We start from the raw sequence: 19,127 nt of genomic DNA on the forward strand, positions 1-19,127 counted from the left end.
CAGGTATACAGTTTATGTGCAGGAGGGTCAAATTTAAAACCATGAACTTGTTATTATGATGAAGTAATTTGCAGCACCGAACGTCAACTGCATTTAGGAAAACTCAAAACACCTTGTTTATACAAGATTTACACACAAACACAGCATTAAATAAAATCACTGGTTTTGGTTTGACGAATGTTGGAAACATCTGGCATAAAGTGAATATGAAAATATTAAAAATCTATATTTCATTGGCCCGCGGCTAAAAAATGAAGCTCCCAAACCTGCAGTTCCTGTAACGTCCAGCAGGGGCAGCAGTGAGTCAGTCCCCATAGACTCCCACGTTAAAACTTTACAGCAGAAATAAACGTTTACAGCCTGAGACGAACTGTTTGGTGTCTGTGGGTCATTTCTCCTTCATAACGCGTGTGCGGTGTGTTATGAAGGCTAAGGCTTATTAGGGGCGGGGCCTCTTTGACTGACAGGTGCAGGTGCAGGTGCTGTTGGAGGCTTTTGGAGCATTTTTCATGTGATATATTATCGCTCCATCCAAGAATTCGTCAGCTATCATGTGACCTGTCTTAGAATAAACACCAGGTGTGTTTGTGGTTCCAGGACACCTTTTCTGGGTTTCACATCATAAGCGACTGCACGAGTACGTCTGACTTCAGGTCCCGTGAATACGTGCTCTGTGTCTCTGACACTGGCTCGGCGCTCATTTTATCCCAGGCCAGTGGGGAACCTGTAAAGCCTTCTTACACAACAATCAAAGTTTCCGGCTGGAAGGACTCTACCTGTCAGACTCATTTGTTTTCCATCCAGTTCGTAAGTTTCCGTCTCCCGTGCTTTCTCTCCTGCCCTCGGCTCTAATGTCCCAGAAGAAGAGAGCCGATAAGGTTAACCAATCACGCACATTTAGGCCTACCTTAGTGAGAGCGAGTTTATTTACAGACGCGCGAGTATCACCTTTGTTCCTCCTCATACATTATTCATGACCCCGCTGTTTATCAGTCATTGCATTTGGAATATGAATTTGCAGCAGTATTCCCTAAAGCCTCGGTTCACAGAGTCGACGGCCTCGTGTGAAATGAGCTGTTTATCTATGTTTCATTTCATAATTTATTTCCAAGGTTGCTTAAAAAACATAAAAACAACCTGGCTTTATGTTTAATCTCTATTTTAGAGTTCAAGGGGAAAAAACTGCAAATGGCTGCAGCTGAATTTATTTCATAGCTTCCATAAATTTAAAGGCAGATGCAGTTTTCCAAGAATAATTATGTTTGGGGTAAAGCCCAGCGGCTCACAGCCACAGCGTGTTAATTGAGCTCGGCTCTCGTTTGTCGCTGGAGGAGAAACTGACGTTTATAAAATATAGAAAATGGAATTAAGTCTGCGTTTGTCTGTGGAGGTGTCGCCTCGTGCCCACGCCTCCTCGCTTACCCGCCGTGGGACAAACTCGTCTACCATGAAAACTCACAAAGTGTTTCACAGCAGCGAATGCTTTCAGTATTTCGTTGTTCCTGCACGCTGCGACCTGCACAGGAGAGGCGCGTGACTGACTAGTTAGCGAGGTGACATTTAACAGCACACACGTGGACGTTATTTAGAGCCGCGGAGGAGATCGCTGCTTCTGTGCAGCTGTAAAGCAGCAGGCAGGACAGCGCTGCGGTGTGGTGGTCTCCTCACGTCAGCCTTCACCACAAACAGGGAGCTGAAGGCGAGTTTCTCCTTAGTCCAGCTAACGCGTGTAATAACTGAGAGCTGCCAATTAATGCTGCTAAACAAGCTCCATTAATGGACTTTCATTTTCACCTTGGGGCGGCTTAACAAGGTAACACCTACACTGATTAACATCCAGGACACAATCTGGCAAGATGTTGAAGAGGTTTAAATGCCCCCTTGTGACCACCACCACCACCCAGCCACCACCCACATAGATAATATCTGCTGCCCCAAATCTTTAACTGTAAAGTAATGATATCTGGATTGTGCTGGCAGCTGCACCAGCAGCTGTTTTGCAGGACGAGGTGCACCTTTGGCTGCTGCTGATGTTAACTTCTTACCAAGCAAATTCATGAGCAGGATAACGAGATGCAGCGTGAGCGTCGACTCAGCAAGATTGGAACACGAGTGAACCTTCAAATCCACAGATTTCCACCTTTTTTAAGGAAGCTCTGTGCTGAAGATTTGGCTCTAATGAAGGTGTTGTGGCTTTATTGGACGCTGACAGGCGAGAGACGAGTCAGGGACATTTACTCCACTCTGTTGGAAGAATAATGAACGTTACACGCTGCTGCCTCTCCAGCCTGATGGGATTCAGACAGCTCCTTCAGATGTTGTCCACTCTCTCCATCATCACACCCCGCTCTGAAGTCCGGCGTCTGCTGTTGAGCTCGAGTGTCAGCACCTGTGGTCTTTCAACGAATCCCGTCTGGCGCTGCCTTTAAGGATGTTTGAGTATAAAATGTCCTTCTGCTGTTTTACGGTTTAACAGATTTACAAATCCACACTTTCATATCTTACCTCCCCGCGTCTTTTTTTTGAGTAGATGTAGAAAAGAGTAAAAAATAATTATTACATGCATAATCATGGTGGCTGAAGAAATACTCTATTATTCTCTATTTGTACTCCCTTCTTACCAGTGATGTCTGGTCCAGTATGTGAATGAATATGTGATCCTGTCTGAGAAAGCTGGATCGGGTCTCGGTGACAATAGGCCAATCAAGGCCAATCTGTGCAATTCAGTTCTATATTGTTCAGTGGTTTCTGCTCCACCTTTCAGCACCTCTGCACCGGTTAAAGAGGATGGAGGAAGCTAACAGGAAAGGGTCAGCAGTGTGGAGGCTTTTCAGACCTCCAACACTTTTTCTTTGTTTTTTTAAGTCTCTCATTTCATGTCACTTTTAACACATGGATGGATGTTGTGACTCTTCAGAGGCAAACACACTTTGAATATGGTTATGATTAGCAAAAACTTTATGGTTTGATTTAAAGAAAAACCTACATGTCAAACATCTTTCAAACTTCTCCCACAAGGTGGTGGTTGGTATGGTTGTATTCTTTTAACCTGGGACATGAGTGAACGCACAAGACTAGGAACAGAGCACGATCTGATAGCCCCGTGTCGGTGTTGTTCCCACATCATCATTATAAATGTTGTTCCAGGTTCAACATTGCAAGTGACCAATCACATTGTTGTGATGTCATACTTTTGCGACTTCGGAAAAAAGCGTCGTAAAAAGAAAAAACTACTTAACTTGCGAGAAGCCGCCTCTGTCCGCCGATCCAGCAATTTGAATTCTTTGCATTTCAGGACACTGTTCTTTAATAAACGGTAAGCATTATGCATATTGTTCTTGCAACACTGGAATTTCATAAATGAATGATTCGCTTGGCTTGCAAAAGTATGACGTCACAACAATGTGATTGGTCACTTGCAATGTTGAACCTGGAACAACATTTATTAAGATGATGTGGGAACAACATCAACACGAGGATATCAGATCAACCAAGGAACAGGACCCGGCCTGGTGGTTGTGAACTGAGGCAGTCTGCACTGATGACCACAACTCGTCTACAAAGCATCTCCTCCAGTAGTGGACGTAACAGAACTGATTGTATTCTGCCTATATGCCTGCGTAAAAGCAATGTCCCTGAGGGCTCGTGTCATTTTGCAGTTAAATCACCGTCCTGCAGCAACTTTGTGGAGGAGTTTGTGTTTCTGATTAACTGAGATCTGTTACAGAAAAAGAAACATTGCTGTATTATTACAGGATTGCATACGATAGCCAACTTGATCCCATTCAGTCGGTGACTAATAGCAGGCTGACTCTCTCTTATTGCTGTTTTGTTGCCGTCTTGATGCAAAGACATTTTAAAGATCACCACCACTGGGCACAGGTCACAGGCCTGGTCCCCTTCTTCAAAGCAACCATTTCAAAGACAACACGGTTGCAGTAACTTTGGTGTTGCTGCGTTTTCCAACCAGTTTTCCTTGGTGTGGCTGCAGAATTGTGTTGGTGATCCTTCAACTTGATTTTCAGGATCTGGAAGAATTCACAGGGAGGCACATCTGGCGAATGGTCCAAGACTGAGCGACGATGCTCTGTGCCAGCACACGGTGGTCCAGCAGTTCGTGTCGTTCCTCTGAATGGTCGTTCCACTTCCCCAAACATTTCCAACATGAATGCATGAAGCTCCTCACCTGATGCTCTGCCTCCAGGATTCTCTAAAGTTTTGATCAGATATTGTCAGTGTTGAGCGAGTCCTGTCGGACTGTAGCAGACTCGTTCCTGAAAAAAGATGCTGAAGGGGATCCAGTCTGATGCTCATCAAGTGTCAGTATGTGAGAAGTTTTCAAGCGAGGCTGGACTACTTTTACGGTAAAAAACATAAAACCCAAAACATGAGAAGGCAGACAAAGACAAAACGTTTCCTCTGCAGGTGTTTGGATGTGTCCGCCTCTCTGCTCAGTGACTGTTGTTGTCAGTTTAACCGAAACCTTTCTGATCTTTTTTCCACCTGCAGCTCTGAAGACGGTGCTGGAGGTCCCGATGGGAAGTCGCTTTCTCAGACTCAACGCCAAAGGCCCCGATATGATCGGTGAGTCTACTTTGTTCCAAAAGCTGAACAAAGCAAAGCTGATGCTCAGTTTGACAGTGTGTCCTATGAAACTCGTGTTTTTCACACCAGGTTTTTACGCACATTCGCGCTTTGATCTCTTAAGAACTTAACATAATAATGTTACAGACGATTTCTGGGTGAATTCAGTTTCTCTGTAAGGAACACATTTATGGTGAGAGGATTATTTGTCTCGTGCCGGTCTGTGGACTGAATATGAAGAAGGATCAGTTAATCAAATCTGTGTTTATTGCTACATGCAGGCGTGACTTTATGATCGCCGTGTAATCGTCTCACAACAGGGTGTTTATTAAAATGTGCTCTGAATACCAAGTTGCTGGTTTACATGTGATGATTTATGAGAACATGATTGGGTTCAGTTTGCATTTTTAAACGCTGTTTTAATATAATGACCTCTCTCACAGCGGCAGAAGCTCAGCTGAAGGACAATCGACCACACAAACGTGAGCGAGAATAGCTCACCGTTTATTCTGAAGATTCTCGACTTGGCTCCTCCTTAGCTCTTCATCAGGTTTTTTACCAACACCAGAGACTCGTTAACACATATTTCTGTCAGCTTGGCTCAAATAAAAAGATGTCGTCGTGCTCAAAACTGTTTGCTTTTGCACTTGTTCTGCACGTTCGTGTCTCTTTGCGAGAAACAACAGTAGCTGCCTCTGATTAAATTTTCCCTGATGTTGGTTTCCGTCACTTTTATATCTCGTGGAAATCTTTCCCCGTGCTCATCGCCGACATTTTCAGATTTGTTGGAAAGAAGTTGCTATGAGAACGTAAAGCGGGCATCTTCAGTGATGTTGTGGGACTATTTCCTGCTTTCAGCATGTTATTCACAAGCTCGGCAAAATTCTCTGTGGCTGACAAGAAAATTCTGGAAAACCTGTACGTGTTCGATGAAAATGGCTTTCAGATCTGGAGTTAGCAGGTGAAATCTATCAAAGTGCAGGCGAAGGAGTCCCAGTAGCACAATGCTTGTTGACCAGTGTAATGGGACGCTGCTACAACTTGTAGGCCTGAGTATGGAAAGTCCTGTGTAGCACCTAAGGACCACCAACACAGGACCATACGGAGACCTTTAAATAGAGTGAACCATCTAATGTGGTTTGTAGTGATGCATTTCCTCAAAAAGAAGCTGAACCAGGGAGAAATATGCTTGAGTTTACAAACCTGACTTACAAGACAAACGAGACATCGAGCACAAAGACTTAACATCCAGTTCTTACGTTGGTGGTCGTCATCGTATGGCCAAGAGTTTGAACGCAATCAGAGCCCTGATGAACTCCAAGTACAACCAAACGTGCGTGAACTGGTTTTATGGCAGATCTGTGCTGTTTCGCTTTTATGGTAAATGGTCTTTGTTGTTGTTTCCTTTGAGACGACCAACGTGCATCAGGCATATTGAAGACTCGCTGTTGGTCCAAATGTAAATGTCTGTAAATGCAGTGATTCAGTGTAAATATGAAATGAACCAGAACTACATTTAATCTCTGGGTATTTATGTGAAGCAACAAGGGTAAACTGGGGATCTGCCCTTCCCAGTCACCACCACTGTTCCCAACACACATGCACAAAGCTGCTAATATAACACATCTGCAACAATAATAATGACAACTAGTACAACATGAGAGTCCCAGTAACCAACATGAAACACAACACTGAAACTGTAGCACAGCACTTTTTACAAATGTTGTGTTGAGACAAATGAGTCACTCCATCTAAAATCAGCTCATTTTTACAACATTTCCTCCACCGTCTCAGATTTGCTCGTTTTTAGTTTTAAACTTTTATGCTTTTGAAGTTTGCGTAACAAAAATGATTGCTGTGAAATTTTAGAAAAATGGTTCAGTGACCGAATTTGAGGAAACAAAAATATCTGAAAAAAAATTAAAGATAAAAGCTGGACACACTTACTCGTCTTTCATATCATCTAAACAAATCAGGATCTGTCATTTTGACAGCTTTTAGCCAGCATCCATCCATTCTTCTCATCCTTGTCACGGTGTTGTGTTTGTGGGGGTGGTGTAGCCGATCCCAGCTGTCTTAGGCCTAAAGATTTATGTAAATCAGAGTCGGTCCAACAGGAGCAGCAGCTGATTTGAGATTCCTCACATGCCACGTTGTGTTGTGTTGATGTGTTGGTTTCCACAGTGTCACCTGATAAATAGTGGTGATAGTTTGGACAGTAAATCATGCTTTCAGCACCAAGTCCAGACCTGGGCTCACCTTGGTATAAAACAAACCAGAGATGTGAAGAAAAAACTTCCCTGCACAGCCGAAACCCTGCGATTCCCATCCTCAGAGCTGCTGACTGCTTCGTTGCATCATTTGGGTTTTCTGCTCTATTTTATTGTCGATTGAAAAAAGTGAAGGGTCTGAGGGCGAATGCAGATACGTCAGCACAAACCTGATCCTAAAACAGCTCCAAGATGTTCTGGCTGAGTCAGAGGCTCCTGGTTCGAGGAGTAACCCAGAATTTCTTTGGCAGGTTGCTCATCTGTTACCAAGAGCTCATTTTAGAGGAGAGACAGACCACAATAGCAGAAAACAGGTCCAACACACTCATTTACAGTTCAGAGAGTTACTCCTCTGTAACTAAGCATAATATCAAACACAGAATTTAACACCAGGTAACTTTAAAAAGATGAACAACTTCTTTTCATAATGGGCCAAAGACTCCACGATTTCCTCTGACGAATTTTTCATTTTTTCATGTAACATAATTAAGATCTTTTTTAAAAAACATGGAATATCTTAGAAAAGTCAGACTTTACCTCCACCAGATCACCAGCAATCTATCCGGGGTCCAGGTCAGAGGCAGGGTTTGGGTAAATGTTAAGTTTTGGCCGGTTGGAACAGGAAAGCCCAAAGATGTCCGACCCTGCTGAATGTTAAGAGGTTAAATATAATCGCAACATGAAAAATGGTGATGCTTTGTCTTAGACTGACAGATTAATTGGATTTGCACCAACCTTTTGTGAGAACCAAGTCTTACAGAAAAGCACAAACGATCTGCTCTTTGTTGAATTCAGACTTCACGGAGTTCAAACTGTTTCATTCTGACAGCACAGGCCAGATTGATCCACGGCCCCAAAGCCAGAGGCGAAGGTCGTGGTTTTCCAGCAAAGGAAGAAGCTATGAAACTCATCAGCGTCCTGGCAGCGGATGGAGAGTTGCTTTCTAAGCTTACTGGAAGCTATTGGGAGTACATAAAAACTAGAGTGTACTTCCAAACACAAACACACTCTCTGAAAACACTCAGGAAAAGATTACTGGCCCATATATCTGCCAGTAGATTTTAGTATTTTGTTCCAAGAGGCAAGCGCTGAGGCAACAAGCACCAGCAGGCGAATAGAGGTGGACTGTGTAATTTAGCCTGAGCAGCCAGAAAGTGAGGCACCTTCCCACCGCTCACTGTACAATTTCAGGTAGAGTGAAGTTGCTCTAGGCTTTTATACCTGCACATTGGCTTTTAAGGCGCTGAATCATCCTGAGTGATGATGCACAATCAGCTACAGGAGTGCACCGACAGAGGCATCCAGTCCTTTTACAGAGAAGCTGTGCAGCAGTGTGCCAGGTTCAGGTACAGCTGTGCTCATTAACTCATTGACCTTAATGAATTAATGAATATGTATCTGGTTGGGCCCACATGTTGGCTTTAGGATTACACGTTTTCTTTTGTTGCACAGTTTCTGTCCCAGATAACAAAAGGGGCGTGACCAACAGCCGACATATTCATCCAAAAGCCACATGAGGATTTGGGTGGTCTGTGCTTGGTTGCCAGAGTGACAAACCCATAGCAATTCCACAAGCTAGCCAACAATGAACCAAATACAGCAGGAATTTCTTAGTATGGGCAAGCTATGGTGGCACTCCCATCGGTTTAAACGGGTTAATGAGCCGTGGATAGCAACCAAAGTCACACAAACGGCAAACTAATTCTATTCCAAGGCTGGACTCATTTGTAGAGTTCAGCAGTCAGAAGGAGCAGAGATGCTCTTCTTCCCCATCATATGAAGACACTGCTGGAGTCTGAATACGGCTCTCTTTGGAGGTTCTTTGGATGCATCCGCCAGCGGTAGGCCCGAAGACACACCAGTGGAATTGCTTCTTCTTTCCTGGGTTTCGAGAGTGCAAGGATCCCCAAGGAGGAGCTGGAAGATGCGGCTGTGAGGAGGCTACAGGAAACTCTGAGTAATTAGAGGTGGTTTGCACCTTTTGGAGACAGCCTTGGATCTCTTGTGAGAACTCTGTGCTTTAATGTAACAGGCCTGCGTACTTCATATTACTACTGATTTTTACTCGTTGGAATGGAGTACAGCAACTTTTTAGTCTCTAAGTCACAGATGTCAGACCTGCACCTGCAGACAGAGCCAGAGCAGCACCGTTTACAGTAAAACAACAAACTCTGAGAGGAAAACTTTATTTTATCACACTTGACAGAACACGGGACTTAATATTGGATCTTAATATGTCCATGTGTACGGACATGTGCAGGTATATATGTATGTATATGTATACATATGTATATTTAGTGTGTACATGTCTATAAATAGGAATAGTAGTGGTACAATAGTTATGTCAAGCTATATAGTTTATGTCTTCCATATTTCCAACCAACAATCACATACTGTGTATGCTACCATTGTATATAGTGTATTATCTTACTTTCTTTCACTGATTGTACTTATTTGTATTTTCTTCTGATATCTGTACCTGAGCTGAGGTGACGCAAAAAATTTCCCCGTTGTGGGATCAATAAAGTCTTATCTTATCTTCTACTGATGCAAAGTTTATGTTTTCTACTGTATCTTTTTGCTTTTGAAAAAGGGGATACCGAAAATGTGGGACTTTAACATCACTCACCATTTTAGAGTACTCTGAACTTAATACTTTTCTTCTATCCTGTCTTCCTTCTCTCACCCCAACCAATCACAGCAGATGGCCCCGCCCCTCCCTGAGCCTGGTTCTGCTGGAGGTTTCTTCCTGTTAAAAGGGAGTTTTTCCTTCCCACTGTCACCAAGTTGTTGTTCATAGGGGGTCATATGATTGTTGGGTTTTTCTCTGTATGTATTATTGTACTACTGTGAAATATAAAGCGCCTTGAGGCGACTGTTGTTTTGATTAAGCGCTATATAAATAAAATTGAATTGAGTACCTTTGTGAAATCAGCAGTGCAGTACAGTAAGAAGACCCCACAGCTGTTACAGATTTGGTTGTTGTGTCTTTGTTACCTGGTTTGCCATAATGTCTCTGATTGTAATGCTTCCCAAAAACTCATCTTCTCTGCGCTGTAAGCTAACGAGGTGAGTCACACAGATCTCTAGTTTTTATCTCCAGTATTAGGTAAGAACTTGTTTCCTCTCGGTGGAAGTAAACAACACATTTCACACCCAGTCTTGTCGGGTTGCGCGTCACATTTCAGACATTTGCATTTTTAAAGCATGAATTTAATCCTGCGTGTGCTTTAATAACGCTCCCTCCTGCTCTGTCTCTCTGCCAGTTATTGAAGCCGTGTCTCTTCAGGGGAGGAAGGAGGAGACCGGTCTGCAGTCGACGGGCTCCTACGTGATAGGAAACACCTCCTTGGACTTTCAGAGGGGGAACGACCGGCAGACACTCAGGACGCACGGCCCACTCGGCGCTGATTACATCATCAAGGTGAAGCTATCTTCATAGCGAAACAGCCTGAGGACTTTGAGCTTCTGTTGACATATTTTATCACAGATACAAGAGCGCAAACATAAATAAAACAGGCTGCTGCGAATATTTGGCTTTTGAGGCATTGTTTTAATGAGACTGAGAGCTTGTTGCCTGCGGCACTATTAGAATTTCTGTCAATGAGGCCTAAGTGGAAATGCATTTTCCACTTTGTACTACCAGCATCACAGCCCTCCTTTTTTTCCACTCGTAGAAAAGACGAGCTCTTAGTGGGCCGTCGACAGTCGGCTGTCTGCACCAGATAAAAGCATTTTGGAGTTATCCAAAATTATTATTCGCTTCTTCTCTAAACATCCGTGGAAAGTGTGGGTCTGAAGAAGTTAAAGCTCCAGCAACGCTTGGAGACTACAGAACAACTCGATGGATGCGTTTCACTGACGCGAATCAATGTGCGCTCCTGCTCATCCGTCGGCCCGTCGCATAGAAACTGTATGGTCCAAAGTTTGGACTAATGAAAAAGTAAAAACATAAAAACTTCGCAAAAGACAGCTACTGACAATTTCTGAACTGTACATAGTTGAATTTCACAATAATGTAAAAGAAATCATATTGAAAACCTTTTAATATGAAATATTTAGTCACACAAATTAAGAAAATGCTGTTTTCATATGAAAAGTTGTACCACAAGTATTAGTAGGTCGTCTTATTCAATAGAAGTATTAATTTCACTCGCTGAACATGTTTAAACTTTGCACCATAAAGTTTTTAGACATCGGAGACGTGACGTGATTTGTAGCCCAAATCTCCAAGTCAGAGTTTCCAAATGCAGATTAATTAAAAAAGCTAAACCATCATCAATCAATATGATGGTTTCTAGAAAATCCATCCAACCAAAGGCTGCTCTAACCTGCCTGAGTGACACAGACAGCAGAGAAACTCCACTCTTATCCTTTAACACGGAGCCGCTGTCATTACTGTTCAGGAAATAAACGACAGTTTAATGGAGCAGACGCAGTTTCTGCATCGTATCCCGTCAGAGAAACAAAAGTGGCCTCTCTGCCGTGTGGATGATTTGTCCGGTTCGTTTTGGGATCAGAGCGCTGACTACCGTCCGTCTGCTGCTGATCCTCGCCCGCCTGGACCCGATTACTCAGGTGCGTAGAAGTATTTCGGTCAGACTCACGTTCTGGAAACGAACGTCTGCCCGCCGATGTGGGCACAAGCTGCAGATTATGGTTATTTCATGCAGGCTGGAGGGCAGAATTTTGCAGATTAAAGTGTTGCATTGTTTTATTAATTCGGCTCAGTCAGAAACTTATTCAGTCTTGTCTTCCGCTCTTTTGTTTCCTCGTCTTTGTGCCCACTGGTGCCCAGCCGCAGTGGGTTTGCTATCAGTTACGCTCTGTAATTGCAATTACTTTGGTGACAAATATGACACATTACCATCTGTCTGAAAGCTCGGTGTGCAGTCGATGCTTTCAGTGCACAAAGCTAAATCTTATCCAGAGCTGCAGAGTGTGTGATGAATGACTCAAGCGCCTTTTATATTAAAAAAGGAGGGCTGCTGGAAAGTGCTCGTCTTATCAAAGCAACAGTTTGAACGCTGTAAGGATCAAGTCCTTCACTTTATGATGGGAATTTCAAAAGCCTTAAATCTTTCTGTATTTTTGCAGGTTCATCTTTTTAGGACTAAATGCTTGAAAATGGCTGAATTACTGCGTAGATTTGGTTTGAGAAACTGAGCGGAGGCTCCTCTAACATGCAGAGCTTGACTTTGTCCTTCTTCCCTCTGCCCGCTGTGTCCACCCTCTTCTGTTGTGCTGTGCAGATAAAGTACGGAGGCTCCAAGGACACCGTTGTCCAGTTTCTGTTCTACAAACCAATTCGATACCAGTGGAGAGAGACTGACTTCTTCCCCTGCTCGGTCACGTGCGGAGGAGGTGAGCTGACCGTCGCCGTGATTAAAAATGCTTTTAGATTCACTTTTAGAGTGTGAGAGCGGTAACGGCGTGGTCGCTTCCCTCCCTCAGGCTACCAGCTGAACTCTGCCGAGTGCACAGACATCCGGTCCAACCAGACGCTGCCCGAGCACCACTGTAACAGCTACCCTGAAAACACCAAACCCACTCCAAAGCTCAAAGAGTGCAACATGGACCCCTGCCCGGAGAGGTGCGGACAGCTGGTGGCTGTGCAGCGTCGCAGCTTCGGCATGACACTGTTTTACCTGTTTATAGTCATCGTCTCCTTCCTCCGCTGCAGCGTGTTAACTGTAGCCGACAGATTAGCGTCAACGTTTTTAAATCTGGCACGCTGACACCACAGCACGCGAGCTCCGCTGTTGAAACTGGGAGCTATTGGCCTTCCTGGATCAAATACCAGCGTCCCCCATAGTGGTTTCATTGACATCAATGAGGAATATTTTCATATTTTGAAAAAAAAGAAGAAAGATCCAGTTGAGTGCATGCACACGTCTTCATTCAGATGATCTAACAGATGCACGAGTCTGTGAGCCTCAGCCTGAAAGTTTAGTATCAAAGGTCGGCTCGCTGCCTAAAATGGAAATAAAGACACAATGCGATGGTTCGCAAATCACATAAAGACATATTTTATTCACAACAGAACACAGAAAACATATCAAATATTTAAACTGACAGATTTTAATATTTCATATCAAATATGAGCTCATTTTGAATTTGATGGCAGTGACGTGTCTCAGCCTGCCGTCCACACGTGCAGGTTAAAGCTCCGTCATGCAGGGAAGAAGCCAGATGTGGCCTGAAACAGCTCCTTTAAAATGGACTGAAGCAAAGTGGAAACTGATCGGAGGTCAGATCTATCTAGATTTTCAGGGAAGGCCTTCATGTTTGAGCAGGACGATGTTAAATCAGCAGCACGGCTTCATGGGAGAGGAGTCCAGCTGCTGAACCGGCCCGCCTGCAGCCCAGACCTTTGACCAGCTGAGAACATCTGGAGCATCATGAAAGCAACAACAGGACGAAGCAGAGCAGCTAGAGTCCTCCATCAGACCAGAGCAGGACATCGTCCCCCTGCAGCTGCTCTCCTCAGCTCACAGACCGTCACAGGAGCTGTCCAGCTTCGAGAGACGTGTTGCGTTATTATTAAAGGAGCTTTAATGATGGATTAAACAAATATGACAGAATGTGTTTGATAGTGATTTTAACAGTGTTTATATATGTTAGATATGCTGCTGTGTGGTTATCATTATCACATTTGTCTCCTGCAGTGATGGATTCAAAGCAGTGATGCCTCATGACCGCTTCCAGCCTCTGCCTCGGTGAGTACCTCTAACTCTTGAGATAAAATCAAAGTGTTAAACGAACCTCGATGCACTCGAAAGTAAAAATAAATTACATTAGAGTCTCACACAAGACGCTCAAACCACTGCGATCAGATTTTCAGTCATAACTTTAGTTAAAAATACTTTGTTAGTTTTTGCTAAGATGATTTTTTTCTGAGAGTATACAGTTATTTAAAAAAAAAAAATCCTCCTTCCACAAAAGTCTGACTTTTCATCTTCAATCGTGGGAAAAATGAAAGAGTTCCTCCGTGGTGTTCCACAGCGTTACCCTTCAATCAACAAAAGCCTCTCTCGTCTTCACTCTTTTCTGTTCTTTAGGGAGAGAGAGCTCCACCGTTTGTGTTTGAAGTTTGGATGTAGTTCCTCCCAAAAATAAGTTCATGCATGTGGAGTTCCAGCTCGGCTCGCTCAGCGACTGCTGCGCTGGTCTCACTGGTGACTGTTACGCTCTAACAGAGGAGGGAATTATGCTTATTATTTTTGACGCGATGGTGTCATATTTAGAGCCTCAAAATTAAAAGTGGCAAAGCCTGCAGTACCTCTAACGTCCAGCAGAGGCAGCAGTGAGTCAGTCCCCATAGACTCCCATGTTAAAACTTCACAGCAGAAACAAACTGGTCTCTGTGGGTCATTTCTCCTTCATAACACCTGTACAGGGGGAGGATGGTTTTATAACTCACCTGTTTAAAGCTTATTAGGGCTTAAAGTCTGCATTATTAGTAGGGGTGCAACGATACTCCTATTGATATTGAACCGTTCGATACAGTGCTTTCGGTTCGGTGCTCATATGTATCGAACAATACAACATTTATTTGATCAACTTTCCTTCTGACAATGCTGTCTGTGTTGAGCGCTCAGTGCTCGACAGTGCAGCCTAGGCGGAGTAGTCGAACGCAGATTCACTGAGCGCAGTGCAAGCTAGCAAGCTAGCGAAGCTCGTTGCAACATGGCAAATTGAACCTCCCCCACCCTCATTCAGATCTGACGTTTGGAACTATCTTGGTTTTCATGTGACGTATGACCCTGAAGGTAAGCGCGTCATGGACTAAAGTAAAACAGTATGTCGGATGTGCCACGCAATGCTCAATTACATGGGTGGGAACTAGTGTGTTAGCTCAGTTAGCTCGTTAACGTGTTGGCCGTCCAGCCCCATGCACTGGTCTCCGCGGTAGCTCGTTAACGGAGATTTGTGTTGTGGCGTTAACGTCATTTCAGATTAACGCTGACAGCACTAGTGGGAACACAACGAATATGACTGCACGTTTACGCCGACATCATCCTAGTGCAAAGACAAAAACAACAAGCAGCATGCTACAAACTTTACCCGAGTCATTTACACAGCCGTTAGCACAGGATTCTCCTTATGGGGACCTGATATGTTTAATGCTGCTGAGAATATAGCCCAGAAGAAGCGTATAGTATAGCTTTTATTTTGAAAGAGCCATTTCTCTGTAATAAACTCTCTTTTCCAAAGATGAGGGATTCCTCAATCAGATTTATTTTTTATTATTTTGTTGTTTCAGCAACATTAAATTTAAAAACTGTACTTTTGAGTGAAAATATATATTTATAATCTTAATAAATGACAAATTAAAAAGGCATGAACATTTTTCCTATCGAAAAAATATCGAACCGTGAATTTTGTGCATCATTGCACCCCTAATTATTAGGGGCGTGGCCTCTTTGTGGCTTCTGCTAGCTGCCTGTTAGCTTCACCTTCACCTTTTATAAATGTAGATATTCTGAAGAGCTTCATTTAAAATGTGTGTATTTTCCAGAAGCACACACTTAAAGCTGCAAACTTTGTGCACTGCAGATGAAAGCATCTCTATGAGTGTAGCCTCAGTTTCGCACCGACGTATACACCGTGCAGCAGATATAAACCTCCAGTCCTGAACTGTGTGCACCCATCAGCCACTCTAACCTTTGACCTACCTTTGAACTCTGTGCAGTGTGCGAATCTCCAGCATTTTGTTGGACTGCATTAGGCATCGTTGTCATTGTCAGCAGGGTTGCATAATGAGCGTGGCTGCAGACAGCCTGGTTTGAAAAAGGAGCTGGAGAAAGACAAAGACAGTTATGCAGTGCAGTGATGCTTCCAGCTCTAAAAGCCGTCGGATGTGGAACGCGCATTGATTGCAGTCTATCGAGGCTGATGCACCACTTGCAATGAGACAGACTGTTAATCACCGCACTTATCTAATTACAACATAATGAGACGGAGTCCTGCAGTCTTAATTGTTCTGAAATGGCCTCGTTAATGTCCCTGACCTCCTTTCTGTGTGACAGAGTGTAACGGGGTGCTTGTACTCACTGAGTGCTGAATCTATAGCTTACATAAGTGTAAAGTGGAATCGACATTAGCTGTGGAAAAGTGTCAGAGTTGCTTCGTATTTCAGGTGACACGTTCCTGCCTCTCCGTCTCCCCCCACCCTCGTGTTCCCACCTGGATGTGTCGGATCTGGGCCTGCACTGATCCACACGAGGCTTCCAGGGGAAAGGAACGGGATTCAGACGTGTTCCACGTTGGTGCATAAATGTTATTACATCATTACTTAAGATTATTCTCACAGCTTTTATGAAATAAGGTGACCTTTCGATCAGACATGAAAGCAGCGAGGACAGGGGAAGGAGAGGATCTAAAAATATGAGAGTTTTTGTTCTCTGGTTTGAAGTCGAGTGATTTTAAAGCACTGTAATAACCTCCGTGCGCTGCCTGTCACAGGTGCTGCTGACCTCGCTGCCGAATCACGTCCTCCACACTTCCAGGTGTTTCTTTCTATGCAGGAAGGTTCTGCCCCCTCCTCACCTCCACCTTACTCAGTATCTGGGTACATAAAACTCATTTAGCCTCTTCTGTGTGTGCACAGCTGGGAGCAGGGCCCCTGGACCCAGTGCTCAGTGTCCTGTGGTGAAAATGGGGGCTGGCAGGATCGCAGTGTGCTGTGTGTGGAGGAGGACGCCCACGGGCAGTTCTCCCAGGTGGATGAGTGGAAGTGCACGCACTCCCCGCGACCTGTCGCCCGACAGATCTGCAACACCTTCGCCTGCCCTCAGTGGGTGGCCATGGAGTGGTCACAGGTCAGTGGTTTCAGTAGCTGAACATGAAGTGATAATGAATCCACTTTTAATGAATAAATTAACACAGGCAGGCTCATAGAAGTCATGTGACCTGTGTCAGACTCCCGATCTTCATCCCTGGACATTCATTGACACTTCCTGTTATTAATATTGTTGGCGGTGGTTTTGTTCTGCATGTATGATGTTTAACATGTTAGTCGAAACTTGATATCCGGCACTCGCTGAAGTACTTGGAAATGACAAATATTGAATTATTAAACTGGTTTCAGCTGCAGTAAGACTCACACCAACACATGTTATTGAAGTATAATCAAACCTGCTGTAAGGTTACAAAACAAAATCTTTTACGATTTCCTCACCGGGGAACATTTATGTGATTTACCAAGCAGCATCCACTACGCTGTTTACTACTGCTTTGCATTTATAACAGGGTGTTCTGTAGAAACATCACACGTCTCACTGGATGTGGTGCATGTCTAAAAACAAACCATTGCAGTGGCAGGTCAGACTCTGTGTCTAAGCAGTTAAAGCGTTTCTGGATCAGAGATGTTCAAACGCTCAGTGACCAACGCGTCAGTCAGCGCTCGATTCACTGACAGCAAGAGTTTGATGCAGCCTTAATTACTGAAGATGGTTAATTCATTTGTGAGGTAACGTGTGTGTGTGTTACCGTCCCGTCGCAGTGCACGGTGACATGTGGCCGAGGGCTGCGCTACCGAGTGGTTCTGTGCATCGACCACCGCGGGCAGCACGTCGGAGGCTGCCAACCGTCACTCAAGCCTCACGTGAAGGAGGACTGCCTGGTCCCCGTGGCCTGCCACAAGCCCAGAGGTGGGACACTGATGACTTACAGCAGTGTGTGTGTGTGTGTACCTGTTTAGACATCTTTGTGGGGACCAAAAATTTGAATGTTAGTATAATGAGTTTGAAGGTATTTCTGAGACTCAAAATGTGGTTTTAGTGTCAGGGTTACAGGTTATGGTTTGGGTTATGCATCCATTTTTGATGGTTTGGGTAAGCGGCTAGGGAAAGCATTATGTCAATGAGATGTCCTCACTAAAATAGCAAAACAAGAATGTGTGTGTGTGTTTTAAATAAGCTAAGACCACAACTGAGAAGCATTTTAAATTTAAATGTTTATTTTACAAACATTATGAGATGTTTTAATAGTTTTGTTCCATTTGTTTCTACTGTGTGTGACTCAGGACTCTTTGGCAGTCATGCTGAGCCTATTAGCTGTGTGTGTGTGTGTGTGTGTGTGTGTGTGTGTGTGTGTGTGTGTGTGTGTGTGTGTGTGTGTGTGTGTGTGTGTGTGTGTGGTATTATTGCTGTAAATGTGATTTAATTGGAAAACACTCGTTGTACAGTGGACTGTATAAAATGATTAGCACAGGAGGGTCTTTAGCAAATATTTAAATCTGTCTTGTGAACTTTATGAGAGACGGGAGATAAATGTGAGGATGAAATGTGTGTCTTGGTTAAATAACATCCATCTGGAGGCCGGCCTCCCTCCCAGCTGTCAGTAGATGTCCTTTAATGTGAGACTGAGTCTGACGGACTTGTTGCTGTGATAATGGAAAAAGTTTTTTTAAAGTACCACAGTAGCAAAAATATTTCCAGTGCTGAACTTTTTATTCCTAAGAAACAAAATTCTGAGCTGCGGCCGAGCTCGGAGCAGCTGATGGTGAACAGCTGTGTCAGACGTCTTTCTAACTTTTTGTCTCTCTGTCAGAGTCCCTGCCGGTGGAGGCGAAGCTTCCCTGGTCAAAACAAGCCCACGAGCTGGAGGAACACTACACCGCTACAGAAAACCCCACGTGAGTGCAGACACACATTCTGACAGTCGCTCAGATGCGTTTGAAGACAGAAGCAAACATCCTGTGAGCTCAGGATACGACACTGTCAGAGTTATCGTCTGCTCTCCAACACACTTCAGTGCTTTTTAATAAACAGCTTGTCTTCTATTCATAAATACGAATCATCCCCTCATTAACTCTGCTGTTATCAGCTGCTTTCACAACGCATCTTAACTTTACAACACACACACACACACACACACACACACACACACACACACCCACACACACCTGATCCATTCAAAGGTGGCTCCATTCATTCAGTCCTTTGTTACTACAGCACATCACAGCAGTGTGTTAGAGAAAGCTCTGCACAGATGTGCTGCATGGTGACAGATGTGTTCTCCTAGTTTATCACTGCACACATTTGTGTGTATTTCAGTTCTATTTATATAACAGCAAATATATCAGTGAGGAATCAGAAGCATTTAAGAGTCACGATAACAATCTGGTCAAAAACATTGTTGATCTTTATAGTTCGTTTGATTAGCACTGCTGCACGAGCACAGCAAGAAGGCCCTGAGCTCGACCCCACCACCCGGGCAGAGCCTCTCTGTGTATGCTGGGCTCACACTCTGCGATTTTTGGCTCAT

At 44.0% G+C, this 19,127-nt stretch overlaps 1 protein-coding gene across 1 annotated transcript in view; it reads left to right on the forward strand.

Annotated features, from left to right (window-relative positions):
* The window catches only part of adamtsl3 (ADAMTS-like 3), a gene marked incomplete in the record, with an annotated part of 199,610 nt that overhangs the window by 136,169 nt on the left and 44,314 nt on the right, over window positions 1-19,127 (forward strand). The window contains 8 exon segments of the mRNA XM_014334109.2: window positions 4,510-4,584; window positions 10,121-10,278; window positions 12,107-12,218; window positions 12,309-12,447; window positions 13,523-13,573; window positions 16,468-16,678; window positions 17,362-17,509; window positions 18,411-18,495. Of these exon segments, the coding sequence (XP_014189595.1) occupies window positions 4,510-4,584; window positions 10,121-10,278; window positions 12,107-12,218; window positions 12,309-12,447; window positions 13,523-13,573; window positions 16,468-16,678; window positions 17,362-17,509; window positions 18,411-18,495 (979 nt within the window).

The sequence above is a fragment of the Haplochromis burtoni genome, unplaced genomic scaffold (assembly GCF_018398535.1).
Source record: "Haplochromis burtoni strain Fernald_Lab_line unplaced genomic scaffold, NCSU_Asbu1 Contig_69, whole genome shotgun sequence".
NCBI lineage: Eukaryota > Metazoa > Chordata > Actinopteri > Cichliformes > Cichlidae > Haplochromis > Haplochromis burtoni.